Here is a 17,758-nt window from a genome sequence, read left to right as displayed (position 1 = left end):
CTGAGCTGCATCAGATATATTTCCCCAAATATTGTTGTTACAGAGTGCATATTACGGCTGCGGAGGACAAAAATAACAAATCGGATGAACATTATATATGGGAGCTATAACTATATCTGAACCGATTTCGATTAAATTTGGCATACTTATTTTCAGGCCTAATTTGGTTGTATGTGCAAAATTCCATACTATTCGGACTGATATTACACGTTTGGTGCACAATAAAAGACAAATCGGACGAAGATATATATGGGAGCTATATCTAAATTTTGACCGATTATCTCCAAATTCAATGGAGTTCGTCCTTGGACCAAACAAATGATTTGTGCAAAATTTCATCTGGATAGGGCAATTAATGCGAACTGTACTTTGTTTACAAAAATACATGGACAGACGGACGGACGGACATGCATAAATCGACACAGAATGTGATTCTATGCAGATCATCAAAAGGAACTATGGGTCTATCTCGTTTCCTTTTGCCTGTTACAAACAAATGCACAAAGACATAATACCCTGGCCACCTTGTGGTGTAGGGTATAAAAAGCCGGACATCAGTTCAACTGAGGTCGCGAGTTAGCTTCTATAGAAAAAATCGGAACTCAGTTCAACTGAGGTTGCGAGTTGTTTACTACAGAAAATAAAACGGAACTCAGTTCAACTGAGGTCGCGAATTTTTTTCTATAGAAATCATTCGGTCTCAGTTCAAATGAGACCGTCAGATTTTAGGATAGAAAAAAAATTCGGACCTCAGTTCACCTAAGGTCGGCACTTTTTTTCGGCTTAATTTTTATATATTTTTTTAAATGTTATTGAATGAAAGCAAAAAAGGTCGGAAATAGCATCAAATTTTAGAATAAGTTTAGATATGTTCGATTGGGTCACCTTTGGCACGAATTAAGGCCTTCAAACGGCCAATGAAACCGTCATACGCAGCCCGAATATTGCTCTGCGGTATTTTGGCCGCGGTATTCCCGGCGAGCGCTTGCTTGAGGTGATCGACACTTTGTTTTTTTTTTTTTTAGTGCCAACCTTGCTTTCCAAAATACTCCACACACAATAGTCCAACGTATTGGTATCCGAAGATTTTGGTGGCCATTGTACGCTGGAAATGAAGCGAGGAACCTCATTTTGTAGCAATTCTTGAGTGGCGAGTGCTGAGTGCAATTATGCTGAGTCCTGTTGGAATGTCCAAGGTCTGCGGCCAAAATTTTTGCTGGCCCAAGGCTCTAATACAACCTCCAGAATATTTTCGCGATCATATTCGGCATTTATTCTGATGCCACGGTCGATTAATATGAGTGGAGAGCGACCATCGGCTGTTATGGCGGCCCACACCATCACCATGGCTGGCGCTTGAGTTCTGGTGGCCAACCGAAGGTGCATATTTTCAGCTGACCTCTTTGGCAAGTAAACATCCGATCATTTTGTTTGTTTACAAACTGCTGGACAACGAATATTTTCTCATCGGAGAAAACCAAATTCGGCAGTTCACCACTTTCGGCCAAGCGAAGCAACTCTTTAGCTCTATTTTCTGTTTATTTTTAAATTTTTGCTGAATGAAATATTGCGATATGTTCAGCTCACGAGGCACTACGACGGCCAATTCTGAGCCTTTGTGTGGTTGGTACTTAAAGGAGTGCACCGATATTGTCCATTTTCACACCTAACCTAGCACTGACGCAAATTTTAGGATTTGCAAAGGTGGAGCAAAATCGGATCATCTTTTTCCTTTTTGTGCAGTAAAATATATTTTTTTTTTTAAATTTCGACCTTTTGTGGGGAAGATACCAGAAGGAGTGGATTAATATTGCTCACATCCGATCTCGATCTAAGTTTGACAAAAATATTACGATGTATCAAGTTTGGACCAAATCAGATACTTCCTTCGAGAAAATATATTTTTTGAATCTTCGAACTTTTGTGGGGGAAGTACCATAAGGAGTGGATTGATATTGCCCATCTCCGAACTCGATCTAAGTTGGACAAAAATATTACGATGTACCATGCTTGGACCAAATCGGATACTTCCTTTGAGAGTTATCGTACGGATCAACCAGCCAGACAGACAGACGGAGATCGTTAGCTCGACTCCAAATGTCCTGAAACGGTTTTGGTCCAAACAGACCTAAGGTCTTAAACCGTTATTTCGACTAGGCACCGTTTTGACCGTTTTAAATGATATACACCCTCCCTAGCCATATGGCTGAGGGTATAAAAATTAAAATCAAAATCAATTAAAATACAATCGGTCTTCAATTCACCTGAGGACAAACTTTTTTCAATACAAAAAAATCGGTCCTGAAAAATGCGTACTTTTTTCTGAGAAAAAATTCGGATTTTTTAACTGCGGAAAAAATCGGTCCTTAGTTCACCTGAGGATGGAATATTTTCTATGGAAAAATGTTGGTTTTCAGTTTACCTGAGGACGCAGATTTTTCTGTAAAAAACCGGTCCTCAGTTCACCTGGAGACCTCTCTGTAGAAAAAAGACCTCTCTGTAGAAAAAATACCTCTCTATAGAAAAAATCCTCTTCCTTTTTGTGTATCTGATTTATTTTTTTTTTCGTTTTGTATAAATTGTTGACCATTGTCGGTTAACCAATCTTTAATTTGTTTAATGAAGCGTTTTCTGTTCTCCACTCGGCTTCTTATCTTTATGACTTCTTTTTTTTGGTAGAAAGTATTTTTCATTTGTTTTGACTTCAGTTTGTTCTATTCTTTGTGTTCTCGTTTTGTTTTTTTTTTGTTAAATCATTTTCAAACATTCGCTCTCACAGACTTTGACAATAACGGCCAGACACTCCTCCGGAAATGAGGTCAACGAGGTATTGGTAATACAGTTGTACAGCGTATGAGACATCGCCGGGTATATAGAAATGCAGTTGGATATTAGATGGGGTCGAAAAAAAAAACAACGAATTTTCTTATATGCGAATAAAAAAACTGAAGAGTTAAAATTAAATTGGTATACGATATTATGTTCTTCCCCCCACCCAAAGTGTTTCGACCCCATCTACTGTTCACATCTATGAAATCTTATCTTCCATTTCGTGTAGCTGCATTGTGTGCCACATTCTATTTTGTTTTTTTTGGTTTTGTAGGCATTGGAGCTTCTATGGAGTTGCATTACTTATCCAAATAGTTTTTGTACTTTACAAGTGTTTTATTTGTTTGCCATTGTTGTTGGAGATGAAGGAGGGAGAGGTGTGTGTGTTTTCAAAACCAAGGTATTTGGTTCTTGACTTAATTAGTTTTTTTTTTTGTTGGGGGGCTTTCTTCAATGCCTGTTGTGATTGTTAGTCAGTCAGTCAGTCAGTCAGTCATTCATTTACTTAGGTTAAACTAGAACATTGCATATGGTATCACTATGCCCCTCTTCTTAGGGCCATATGTTTGTTCTTCTTCAAGAATGTATTTGAATACCTTGGCAGCTTTTGAAATTTAATATCTCTGTGTGCCGTGCATCCCCCATCACGTGATGGGGAGTTGCATTTAGATATTTAAAAAGTCAAAATATTTTGATTACGTTTTTAGTTTATTATGAAACTAGACCTATAAGGGAGAACACATGTAACGGCGTTTTGACCTATTTCGTTCGGAGATTTAATTTTTATTTTTGAAAAAAAAAAAAAATTTTATAAATTTTTTGATGTCAAAAATTTATTCAGAAAAGTTTTTCAATTTTTCGTTTTTCCAGAAAATAGTTTTCGAAATTTCGACCAGTCAAGTCTACACATGCAACAAAGACAAACGCTATAATTTTTACATTTTTTTTAAATTTTATTGAATGAAAGCTAAAAATGTCGGAAATAACATCAAATTTTATAATAAGTTTAGATTTGTTCGAATTGGTCACCTTTGGCACGAATTATTGGCTTCAAACGGCCAATGAAACCGTCACACGCTGCCCGAATAATGCTCTTCGGTATTTTGGCCCATTTCTGGCGAAGCGCTTGCTTGGGAAGATCGACATTTTGGTATTTTTTAGTGCAAACCTTGTTTTTCAAAATACTCCAGACACAATAGTCCAACGGATTGGTATCCGGGGAATTTGGCCATTGTTCGCTGGAAATGAAGCGAGGAACATCATTTTTGTAACCATTCTTGGGTGACGCGTGCTGAGTGCGATGGTGCTGAGTACTGTTGGAATGTCCAAGGTCTGCGGCCAAAATGTTTACGTGCGTGCGTAGCTTTAATACACCCTCCAGAATATTTTCGCGATAATATTTCGATAATATTTATTCTGATGCCACTGTCGATTAATACGAGCGGAGAGCGACCATCGGCTTTTATGGCAGCCCACATCATCACCATGGCGCTTGAGTTCTGATGGCTAGCCGAAGCTGCACATTTTCAGCTGACCGCCTTGGCAAGTAAACACGATCATATTGTTTGTTTACAAACTGGTGGACAACGAATGTTTTGTCATCGGAGCGGAGAAAACCAAATTCGGCAGTTCACCACTTTCGGCCAAGCGAAGCAAGTCTTTAGCTCTAGCTGTTGCGGTGTAAGTTTTTGCGTTTTTTGGAATTTCAATGGCAATGGCTTTACTCCGAGCTCATTTTTCAATAATTGCCGAATGGAATATTGCGAAATGTTCAGTTCACGAGCCATTTTTCGGCCACTGCGACGCGAGTTTAGATCAAGTTTCTTCTTGATTTTTCGAACCATTTTTGCTGATGTTGCTTTTTTCTTCCGTCCAATTCCTTGACATCGGGCTGCGCTACCAGTATCACGGCAACGAGTGATGGTACGAGATATTTATTCACATTTAAATGCTGGAGTGCTCTAACAATAGCCACTTGCGGTTTTCCAGCCAAATATAAAGAAATCACACTATCACGCTTGAATTCCATCACGAATAACTTTTTTTCTGGAAAATTCTCACCAAAATGCTTTTGTAGGCGTGTAAACAATATAATGAGCTGTCACTAGAATAGTTTTACCAGCTGCCGGGCGAGTGGCTTGGAAATGAAAGCAGTCTGAAGTTGGCTGCAGTTTTTTCTAGGAATTGAAACCAAATGAGCCCAAAGGTAAACATTTTCCTGATTTTTCAGTCGCTCTACAGGTCACAATTAAAACCCAATCTATACAGAATTTTCCATGAGGTTAGAATTTAGGCCGGGACAGAAGTCTAGCATTTTGGGTGACCATTGGATTATACGAAGCGGGTAAAAAAGCGTGACCATAGCTTTGGTGTGAAATAGTTTTGAATACCTATCAGCACGGCAGAGGGCATAAATATTGAGCAAATACACCCGGTCCAAAACCAAAGATAATATTTGTGCAGGGCTGTATGGCATTGCTTCAAAAACGAAATCTACAAAAAAGGATTTGGACCTAAGGGGGCTTCCAGCATATTATGGTTTCCCGCTCATCTATTGTAATTTTTTTACTTGTTGTTTTTATACCCTAAACCACATACTGGTAAGGGTATTATGTCTTTGTACATTTGTTTGTACAAATAGTACATAGTTCCTTTTGATGATCTGCATAGAATCACATTCTGGGTCGATTTATGCATGTCCGTCCGTCCGTCTGTCCATGTATTCTTGTGAACAAAATGCAGGTCGCATTTATTATCAGATTTAGATGAAATTTTCCAAACATCATTTGTTTGGCCCAAGGACGAACCCTATTGAAATTGGAGATAATCGGTAAAAATTTAGATATAGCTCCCATATATATCTTCATCCGATTTGCCTTTTATTGTGCACCAAACGTGTAATATCAGCCCGAATAGTATGGAATTTTGCACATACAACCAAATTAGACCTGAAAATAAGTATGCCAAATTTGATCGAAATCGGTTCAGATATAGCTATACCTCCCATATATATTGTTCATCCGATTTGTTATTTTTGTCCTCCGCAGCCGTAATATGCACTCTGTAACAACAACATTTGCTCAGCTCAGAAATACCTTTGCTTAATTTTATCGAGATCGGTTCAGATTTGGATATGGCTCCCATATATAACTTCGTCCGATTTACTTGGATTGTGCACCAAACGTCTAATATTTGCCCAAATGGGATGGAATCCGGCACATGCCATGTAATTGAAGCTAGATGCTAGTGTGGCAAATTTGGTGAAGATCGGTTTAGATTTGGATATAGCTCCCATATATAACTTCGTCTGATTTACCTTTTATTGTACACCAAACGTCTAATATTTGCCCAAATGGGATGGAATTTGGCACATGCCATATAATTGAAGCTAGAAGCTAGTATGCCAAATTTGGTGAAGATCGGTTCAGATTTGGATATAGCATCCATATATAAGTTCGTCCGATTTATCTTTTATTGTGCACCAAACGTCTAATATTTGTCCAAATGGGATGGAATTTGGCACATACGACCGAATTGAGTCTAGAAGCTAATACGTCAAATATGGTGAGGATCGGTTCAGATATAGCTATAGCTCCCATATATATTGTTCATCCGATTTTTCATTTTTGTCCTCCGCAGCCGTAATATGCACTCTGTAACAACAATATTTGGGGAAATATATCAAATACACCTCAGAAATATCATTGCCAAATTTTATCGAGATCGGTTCAGATTTGGATATAGCTCCAATATATATTTTTATCCGATTTCAAATTAATTGTGCACCGAATTTAAAAAATGCAAATGCTTCGGCATATTTAGTCCTTTGAACTTAAAATAATAATTATAATCATAGCGTGTATAATTGAATTCTCCCATAAAAATTTTTAATTGTTATGCGCAGCTCTACAAAATTAGAAAAGTGGTGTAGGGTATCATAAAGTCGGCCCCGCCCGACTTTAGGACTTTCTTTGCTGGTTTTAATGTTCCAAAAATAAGAGAGTCAAACCTCTAAGTCTTTTGGCCCTGCACATCTATGCTAAAGTTATAATAGCTTCTGTGGATACCCATCAATAGGTTTGCCTTCTATTGAAGCATTCTTCACCCTCCACCTCCTTTTCATAAATTTTATTGTATTGCCACATTTCATTACAAACAATTTTCAACATTTGTTATTGTCAATCATCAAATTACCAAAAAAAAAAAAAAAAAAAAATCATACCTTGTACCAAACAAGACCATAAGTGTTGTTGATGTCCAAATGCCGTAAATTGTACAATTGTCTACTGTTGAATTGAAGCCATTGTTCCAAGACGTCTTCGCATTTTTTTACAGATACATTTTAGTCAGCGTGTTTGTCCAATTAGTAAGAATACAACCCCATTCATATTTGAGCCGAAAAAAATATAAAATAAGGTTTCAAAAACTAATTAACACGTGTTATGTTCTTCTCTTCTTCTCTTTCTATACTTCCTTTACTAACCCTTTCGTGAAACTTTGAAAAAATGAAATTTGAAAACAAAAACTTAAATTGAAATTTAAGCTACTCAAGAATCCTTTCAAGAAACGTAAACAGTTTTTATATGGCGGGACAGATGCCATACTCTGGGAGAATTTGGTAAGTTTGTTTTCAGAATTAAGGGGAAATTAAACAAGTAAAAAAGCTATAAGTTCGGCCGGGCCGAACTTTCAATACCCTCCACCATTTGGTATAAAAATTTAACAATTTTCAAAAAAAAAAAAAAAAATCCGTTAATAATACTGTTAAAATCTCAAAAATAGCCGTATATAAGGGTCTATAGGACGACTTGGACCTGCATAGGCAACTTTTGTCGCAAGCTATTACAATATTCAAATGCAAAACTTGCAAAAAAAATCTGTTTATAATGTAGCTAAAATCAACAAAATACCGAATATAGGGTGCTACCATGGGAGTTATAAATGGACCTGCCCAGACAATTTTCTGTCATAGGCTGTAGTATCCATTACGAACTTCAAAAACCAATTTCAAATAATTCCGGTAAATAATGTCGCTAAAATCATCAACATACCCAATATCGGGGTATACCGTTATATGGGGGCTATACGAAGACGTACACCTGCACAGAGAATTTTCTATCATAGGCTGTAGTATCCATTACGAACTTCAAATGCGAAATTTGAAACAATTCCGGTAAATAATGTCGCTAAAATACTCAAAATACCGAATATCGGGGGGTACCATTATATGGGGGCTATACGAAGACGTAGACCTACATGGCCAATTTTTCGTCTTAAGCCGTAGTATCTATTACGAACTTTAAATACCAATTTTAAAACAATTCCGGTAAATAATGTCGCTAAAATCGTCAAAATACCGAATATCGGGAGGTACCGTTATATGGGGGCTATACGAAGACGTAGACTCACATGGCCAATTTTTTGTCGTAAGCCGTAGTATCTATTACGAACTTCAAATGCCAAATTTGAAACAATTCCGGTGAATAATGTCGCTAAAATCATCAAAATGTCGTATATCGGGAGGTACCATTATATGGGGCCAGACGAAAACGTGGACCTACATGGCCCATTCTCGAACTTAACCTGCCTACTGGCAAAATATACATGTGTGCAAAATTTTAGCCTTCTATCTCAATTTGTTCGAAAGATAGCGTGATTACAACAGACAGACAGACAGACGGACAGACAGACAGACGGACATACAGACAGACAGATAGACGGACATGGCTACATCGTCTTAGAATTTTACGCTGATCAAGAATATATACACTTTGTGGGGTCTAAAATGTATATTTCGAGGTGTTACAAACGAAACGACAAACTTAATATACCCTCCATACTATGGTGGAGGGTATAAAAATTACTAACTCAAAAGGGGATAACTCGAAATAAAAATTTCAAAATATTAAAAACTGAAAAATAAAATTTCCCAAAATATTAAAATTTTATAGTGGTCTTTTAAAAATTCCCCAAATGTTCTTTTGAATTATGAACAGTCTTGCCAAATACGAGGCGGGGTCGATCTAGTTTAAATTACCGTTTATGTGTTCTTAACGTAAAACGTGTAGTTGTTGTTTTAGTTTCGCTTAACATTATGACCATTTATGCCCTATTGCAAGCCTACCTGTTTTTTTTTTTTTGTTGTTTTAAGCGTAATGACATCAAAACTGTAACATCGCTGAACTGGTTTTTGCTTTGGCTTGGAAGGTGGCCAACACCATCAACGGAACAACCACCGGTGGGTACACCAGCTGTGCAGCAATAATTTTGTATTTTTTAATATTTAATTTCTTATTCAACGGTTCTTGTTTTCAATGGCCTTAAGCTCACCATCTTGGTTTTGAGAATAGTGTAATTAAAATTCTCAATATTTTGTTGGAATATGAATATGTATAATACTAGTTTTTTTAGTGAAGCTTGAAATAAAGAATTTCAAACTCTATGCTTAATAGAGCGTAATTACAGAAGTCAGCTGGCACTTAAGAAATTCAAATGAGTCAAACAAGAAGTGTACTAAAATTGCTTTGTTCTGCGTCTTCATTTCAAAGGTCTAGTTCAGATTGAAGGTCTGCCGATGCTGATAATCGTCCTAAAGGTCCATATACCCTTAGCTTTATAAAGAGGGCAAAGAGGACAAAATGTCTAGTACTCTGGAATAGTGGAGTGTGCGGTTTGGTCCAAATCTGACATTTTGTAATATTTTTAGCCAACTTAGATCGATTTCGGAGATGGGCAGTAACCGGCCACTTTTTTTGGTAACTCTCTCTCAACAATTCAAAAGTTTGTAAATAAAATAACTAACTGACCAAGAATTAACGCCAAGACAACGCCCAGGCTGAAGCTAAAATTTTGAAATTTTGCACGAGTGCGTAGGCGTGTGATAAGGTTGGGGTTTCGAAACATCGTACTACGAAAAGTACTCAAATATATTAAAATTTAATACTTTGGATAAGAGATGGACAAACGGAATGTTCTACAATTCTGAAATTTGAAGTGAGAGTCTCTGATGGAGTGCAGGATATATGTATTAAAGGGTTTTTTGAAATTCCTTAAGGTTTAAGGTTACGAAAAATTCTACAATGGTACTAAACTTCTAAAACGGTACCATTTGGTATTATGTGAATGTGAAAGAGCTGAAAGCTTGAATTTTGGTCCCTGCTGGTGATAGGTTTGTGATAGAGAGATGGCTTTGGAAATGTGTACTACAAGTATACGAAAAGTAGTAAATAGTACTATATTTGGTACAATCAGGTATTGGGTGAACAAATAGTGTTTGGAATCTGAAGGTTGTTATTAGGGTCACTGTTCATGTGTGGCCTGAAACTACAGATGTGTCTTCGGAAATGTGTACTATAATAGTACGAATAGTACTGAATGGTACTATATTTGGTATTGGGCGAAGGCGTAGAGATAGAATTCTGAAATTTAATATTTAGATTGATGGTATGAGATTACTGTGATTGAGATTTGGTGGTGGTTTGGAAATGCGTTCTACATGTGTGCGAAAAGTACTAAATGTAACTAAATTTGGTATTGGGTGAAGGGATAGGACTGGAATGCTCAATTTTGATATTAAGGTATCTGTTGCTATCTAGAATGAGATATGGAGATGGTTTTGCAAATGCGTACTATAATTGTTCGAGAAGTACAAAATGACACTAAGTTTGGATCACTGTTAGTGTCTAGAATGGAGAGATGTGGATTGGGTGAATGGATAGATCTAAAATTGTGAAATTAGATATTGAGATCACTATTGGTATCTGTTGCATTGTACATTTTGAGCACCAAAAAGGTCCAACACGAACTGTTGGAACGAATGTAAAATTTTAAGGTGGTCCTTAGCCTTGGAATCTTTTGATGAAAAAAGTTAGAAAGTATCAGTCAGTCATATGTATACTCTCAGCCAATCTCCATATATATTGACGATTTTTCAAAAATTTTACCCATGGTGCGGAAGGTTCTCAAGGATTGGGCCAATAATGCAAAATAAAGGCTGATATTAATATTTCAATGTGCCAGGTCGACTACTTATTTGACTTCATATGAGATATGTGATGTTTTGGAAAGGTTGGTGGTGTGTTTGAGTTATTAGGTATAGTGGAGCGAAGTATTCCACTTCATCTAATATTAAAAAAAAAAACATATTGTAATGTGCAAAATTTAAAGAAAATTAAGCAATTCGCAGTTTTTGAGGGTTAAAGGGATTTATTATAGAAGATCTGTTAAAAAAAGGTTAAATATTTTATCCCTAGAATAGCTGTGAGAAGGTTTCTAACCCAAGGAAAGAAGCCCTAATAGAAGACCTTTACCGAAGTAAAAAGACCATTTCAAAGACTTCTTTAGAAGCAAAGGTTTTTTAAGATATTGTATGGAAAGGCGTTCTTGCGGTCTTCTTTTGAGAAAGTACCTTCCCAAAGAATTGTTAATCCTTAAGAGGCCTTTTCAGGGTCTTCTATATGCTGTAAACGAAAGACATTTTCAAGATCTTCTGAAGATGGATATTCCGCCTACAGAAGACCTGGAGATAGGTCCTAGGTCTCTTTGCACCAAATCCGTTTCAGGACATTTGGAGTCGATTTAGCGATGTCGGTCCGTTCATCAGTCTGGCTGGTGCGAATGAAAACTTTCGAAGGGATTATCCGATTTTATCCAAATTTGGTACATCGTAATATTATTACCAAACTTAGATCGAAATCGGAGATGGGCAATGGACGGTTCACTCCTTCTAGTACCTCCCCCACAAAAGGTGGAAATTTTCAAAGAAATAATTTTACCTGACAAAAAGAGAAAAGATAATCCGATTTTGCTGCAACTTTGCAAATCTTAATATTTGCATCAGTGCTAGGTCAGGTGCGAAAATGGACAATATCGGTCCTCTCCATCAAATACCTCTCCCACAAAGTGTCAAAACTTTGAATAATTATAACTCTTATAAAATGCGGTGTAAGGGCTGATTGTCTTCAAAGTATTAACCCAAGGTCTGGTGTGAAGAGGGAATATATCGGTCCACTCCTTCTGGTGCCTCCCCCGTAAAGGGTCAAAATTTTGAATATCCTTGAGGCTCATAAAACGTGAAATTAACATTCGACTCCATTCAGACTTGGCACGTCTCAATATTTCCATCACCAAATGATCTGTTATGAAGATTATAGGGATCGGACCATTTATTCTGCTACCTCCCCGAACATAGGGTTCAAAATGTTGAATAACAAAACGCTCAAAGAAAGCGAAATAAGCACCCAACTCTCTTCAAATTTAACATATACAAATAGTTTTGCTAACGCAGGATCTGTTGTGAAGATGATTTATTGGCCAACTGCTTCGGAACCTCTCCCATAAAGAGTCAAACGTTTGAATAATCATAACTCAAGGCTGGGGGTATACATCTGTCGGCAAAACCGACTGATACTATATTACTTACAAATTTTGTGATTTTAGCTTTATCCGATCATACAAAACCAAATGCTACAAATTGAGTGATTTTTTGTCCGATTTCAGTTCCAATTTTCGAAAAACCTTTTCTACATCTATCCTATACGCCATCAGCGACCTTCATTCTAAATTCTCCAAGACGCTTTTCATTAAGTTTACCTCCTCTCCTCAGCTACTTTTTCTCGTATATTTTGAGTTTGACACTGTTTTCGATTGTTTAATAAATCATCCAGTATCGCTCTTCTCTTTATATCTTGAGATTAAGTAGATTACAAGGTTTCAAGTTCAATAGTAATTAACGTCTAAATATCTCGACCTATATCAGACTAAAGTTCGCACAAAATTGCCAGCCTCATAACGGAAGTATGAGCGCTTTTTCTGTTCCCCAATCATCAATGGCATTGAAGCTTCCGTTCCAAAGCAATCCGCTGTCAAGATCGGCTAATATGATGATGCGCCGCAAATATTAGTTTTTGACATTTGCTGTTTGTAACCTCAATTTGCCGTCCGCCGTTAATGTGGGAAAATAAACTTAGTTAACAAATGGTCAAATGGAATTGACAGACTCATTGGGCAGTCTAGTCACACTGTCATTTGCTACAAAAAAAAAAAAAATACTAATCATTTTTGACAAAACTACAAAATCGAAATAATTAACTCAAAATAATGAATGAATGAATGAATAAAATTGTGTCTCTCAAGAAAATTACCATCCCTTGAAGCGTTTATACCATTAGTTCGATACTTGGGTAGGTGGCTATATTCATGCTCATCATTAAATCGGCAATAGCAATAATTTTGTTTAACGCCAACACCGCTTGTCAAAAACGTCATCCTACTATTTTGTCGTTTTGCATGTCAAATGATGGGCTGCAACAAATTATGCCGATTGCTGTTGGCATAAATTTCAAAACGATGCATCGCTGCCTCACAAATCAACCTACCAACCAACCAATCATTGACGGATTCCATCATTCGTAACCTGGCGTTGCCAATAACAACAAGGCACAAATGATGATCATCGTTAACATCATGTAACATCTTTTGTGTTAACAAATATCGTAAATGATGCATTTTATTTGGAAATAGGTGTTCGCCTGTCCGTCTGCCTGCCTTGCGGAATGAAAGAGGGGATTGCGAAGATATGGAGCGTTATGAAGTTTTTGATTTTCTTTTCATTTGTTTTCTTTTTATCTATCGATTTTTGGTGTAACAAACCATAGCATCGTTATCTTCGGGGAGTAGACAACGAGAGCACAGTGTTTTAAACGAAAAACCATGAGATCCAATAAAAAATTAGCTAATATTATCCTCCATTACTGGAAGTAACTTGCAAAAATTCCCAATATCAAGTGTTACTGTCATATGGCATAGACCCTTACAGTCAATTATTCACCAGAATCGTTTCAAATTCTTACTGGAAGATCCTTATGTGTACTAAAACATATGCCAAAAAATTTTGTATGCAGGTTCAGATCTTCGTATAGCCACCATATAACGGTATCTCCCGATATTCGGTATTTTGATGATTTTAGCGACATTATTTACCGGAATTATTTAAAATTTCATATTTGAAGTTCGTAATAGGTACTAGAGCCTATGACAAAAATTTGTTGTATGCAGGTCCAAGTCTTCGTATTGCCCCCATATAGCGGTACCTCCCGATATTCGGTATTTTGATGATTTCAGCAACCTTATTCGCCGGAATCGTTTCAAATTTCGTACTGAAAGATACCAATGAATACTACAGCCTATGGCAAAAAATTTTGTATGCAGGTTCAGATCTTCGTATATCCACCATATAACGGCACCTCCCCGATAGTCGGTACATTGACGATTTCAGCAACATTATTCACCGGAATCGTTTCAAATTTCGTATTGAAAGCTCTTTAAGGGTACTACAACATATGGCAAAAATATTCATATGCAGGTCCACATCTTCGTATAACCTCCACATGACGGCCCCTCTCGATACTCCGTATTTTCATGATTTTGGCGACATTATTCACAAATTTTGAATTTGAAGTTCGTAACGGGCACTACAGCCTATGACAAAAATTTCGTATGCAGGTCCACGTCTTTGTATAGTTCCCATATAACGGGTTTCATCTAAGTGGTAGTTTTCGAAATTTTTTTAAATTTTCAATTTTCTTTCGAAATGGTGGAGGGTATTAAAAGTTCGGCCCGGCCGATTTTAGCTGTTTTTTTTTCTTATTGTACCCATTACACACTCCAAATACTAAATTTGAAATGATTCATGTGAAAATCAAATACCGATTTTCTGGATGTACAGTTATATGGGGCCTATACGAAACTGTGGACCTCTAAAGCCAATTATCTACCAGAGAAGGTGATGCCTACCAATAATAATTCTGTTAAAAATATAGCTAAAATCATGAAAATACTTAATTTTGGGTTGTACTGTAATATGGTGGGGATCTGTATAGGGAATTTTCTGTCATATGAAGTAGCACCCATAACAAACCCAAATATCAAATTTGAAACAGTTCCGGTGAAAGCTGTGTAACAAAACATTAAAATGTTTGGATGTACAGTATATGCGGGACTTTTCTTCGGAAAAAAAATCTTCAAAAACTTTCAATTGACCCACATTTAATTTCTCTTTGTCCATAACTATTTCAACATCTCCATATGTGAACCCTAGAGACCTTCAATGATCTCAATATCAAGTTTCCCTTCACCCCATTTTCCAAACAATTTCCATATCTTCAGCTCAGATACCTACGGTGACCTTGATGTTAAATTTCAGGATTTCAGCTTTGTAATTTCCCACATTGCCAAATGTTGTACCGTGTGGTACTATAATACTACGAATTTCCAAATCCAGATCCTTCTCTCAACCATAGACGCCATCAGTGACATCCATATCAAATTTCAGAATTTCATTTCTATCCTTTCCCACAATATCAAATATAGTACTATTTAGTACTTTTCGTACAATTATAGTGCACATTTCCAAAACCACCTCCATATCTCAGTTCCACATTCCAACAGAGACCTCAATATCAAATTTGAAAAACCAGCCATGTACCCTTACCCAATACCAAATATATTACAATTTAGTACTTTTCGTACTATAGTACACATTTCCGAAACCACCTCCACATGAACAGCGATCCTAATACCAAATTTGAGATTCCACTCCATACCTCAATCCCAGATACCAACAAAGACCTTAAAATCAAATTAGTAATCTAAATATCAAATTTCAGAGTTTTATCTCTTTCTCTTCACCCAACACTGAATATAGTACCATTCAGTACTTTTCGTACAATTATAGCACACATTTCCGAAACCACCTCCATATGTTCAGGCTACACATGAACAGCGACCCTAATACCAAATTTCACATTTTAAGCACTATCTGTTCACCCAATACCAAAGTATATGAAATATAGTACTATTAAGTAATTTTCGTGCACTTGTAGTACAAGTTTCGGAAACCACCTCTTTATCACAAACTTACCACCAATAAGGACCTCAATAAAAAATTCCAAATTTACATCTTCATCCGTTCACCCTAAACTATTCCAAATTTAGTACCACTTAGTTCAGTTCATCACACACTTAGTACACATTTTGAACACCACTTTCATATATCAAACTTATTTTCGAACCTTGATATCAATTTTGTAGGTCTAACCGTTCACATAATTATAAATGTTATCTTTTGGAAGTTTAGTACCATTTTAGAACTTTTCGTAACCTTTAAGTTCGAATTTTCAAAAGTCGTTTGGCACATCTATCCTGCACTCCATCAGTGACTTTTATTCCAACTTTCAGAATTCTAGCTCTATCGGTTCATCACAATTCCAATTTGTACCTTATTGAGTACTATTTAGTACACATAAATAAAAATTTACATAACCAGCTACATCATATAATCCAATAGATTTTTTTTTTTTCAAAATTTTAGGATACCAACTCTATCGGTTCATCCACAAAATTTAAATTGTACCAAATTTAGTATCATTTAGTACATATAAATACCAATTTCCAAAACTTCCTACATACCCCAATCCTACACTCCCACAGTAATCTTGATTCCAAATTTCTGGATACCAGCTCTATTGGTTCACCCAAATGCAAATGATATCAAATTTAGTACCACTTCGTATTCGTCGTGCACATAAGTACAAATTTCGAAAACTACCACTATATCCTACACTCTGCCATTAATTAATATTTTATTATTATATTTAAAATTTAAAATTTCAGGATTCCAACTCCATACATGTGTCCAAATTAAAATTGTACCAAATTTAGTACCGTTTAGTACTTTTTTTCACTATTCTTTTGTACATATTCTTTGAAAAGATGCCTATTCATTTTCTTGAAAGAGAAGACATTAGATCTTCTTTTTTCCATGGGAAACTCCTTCTTCCATAAAAAAACCAACCGCATCTAAGATTTTTCTCACGCAATTATTATTTGATTTTAGTCCCCTTCTAATTAAAGACCCTATTAAGGTATTTTAAATTGTTTCGAATTAATTTTTGGTTTTCCAAATCTGGCAAACAAAACTGAACAATGAAATCTAACCATTATCCATAATTTATGCGTCTCCTCAGGTGAACACGCCACTTTTGCCGCAAAAAACATTTACAAATTAAGCCATAAAAAATCGATTTTAAATTGTTATTAAGCTCTTGCGGGCCGCAAATGCCACCGCAGTCACACACAAAGGCAGAGATAAGATATATCCCTCTCCCCTCAGAGAAGGGTAACTTAGCTGTGTTGCACTGCTGCTAAACCAAAAGAAACTCTTAAACAAAGCGAGATTTTTATTGTTTTATTGTGGCCAATAAATGGCTGCGGAATGAAAAGCGATTTACAATCGTTGTAACACCGTCGCCAGCCAACCTGACCCGTTTTCGGTGGACAATTGTAATCGGAATCGTTGGAACGAGACCATACATCATGTGGAAAATTGACAGGACTATTTTGGTTGGATGGGAAAATTGTACAAAGCAGGTGGAGAAATTTTGGAGCATTTTTCGTCTAGAGGAAAATATAATAAAAAAATAATAATATAATTAAAAATAATAATTTAATAAAATATTATTATTTATTTATTTTAATAAAAAGTCAAAGTAATTGACTGACTTGTCGATTCATCAACGCCCAGACGAAACGACTGAAGCTAGAATCTTGAAATTTTGGTTGGTGGTCAATCTTAATCCGAAGGTGTCAGAAAAAGCAGTTTTTTCTCAAATCTTGAAATTCTAGGTGAGGGACACTCTTGATCCGATGAGGTCAGATAAGGCTGGGATTTTGAAAAATTGCACCAGAACGGTACGGAAAGTATTAAATATAGTAGCCTTTGTATTTGAGGAAGCAATAGAGCTAGAGCTCTAAGGTCTTGAAATTCTGGGTGAGGGACACCCTTGATCCGATGAGGTCAGATATGGCTGGGATTTTGGAAATTCGTACTAGAATGGTACGGAAAGTATTAAAATGTACTAAATATGGTATC

At 36.4% G+C, this 17,758-nt stretch overlaps 1 protein-coding gene across 3 annotated transcripts in view; it reads left to right on the top strand.

Moving 5' to 3' along the window:
- Positions 1–17,758, top strand: part of LOC101894381 (SH3 and F-BAR domain-containing protein DDB_G0274695) — a 197,558-nt gene that overhangs the window by 66,345 nt on the left and 113,455 nt on the right. The window contains exon 3 of one of the 3 annotated variants that reach the window (XM_020036884.2): positions 7,373–7,447. The exons of the other annotated variants lie outside the window; for them this stretch is intronic. Within the exon in view, the coding sequence (XP_019892443.1) occupies positions 7,373–7,447 (75 nt within the window). The remainder of the gene's footprint in view (positions 1–7,372; positions 7,448–17,758) is intronic. 3 annotated transcript variants of the gene reach the window in all.

Source organism: Musca domestica, unplaced genomic scaffold (genome assembly GCF_030504385.1).
Source record: "Musca domestica strain aabys unplaced genomic scaffold, Musca_domestica.polishedcontigs.V.1.1 60, whole genome shotgun sequence".
NCBI lineage: Eukaryota > Metazoa > Arthropoda > Insecta > Diptera > Muscidae > Musca > Musca domestica.
This window is presented reverse-complemented; position numbering and strand designations above follow the sequence as displayed.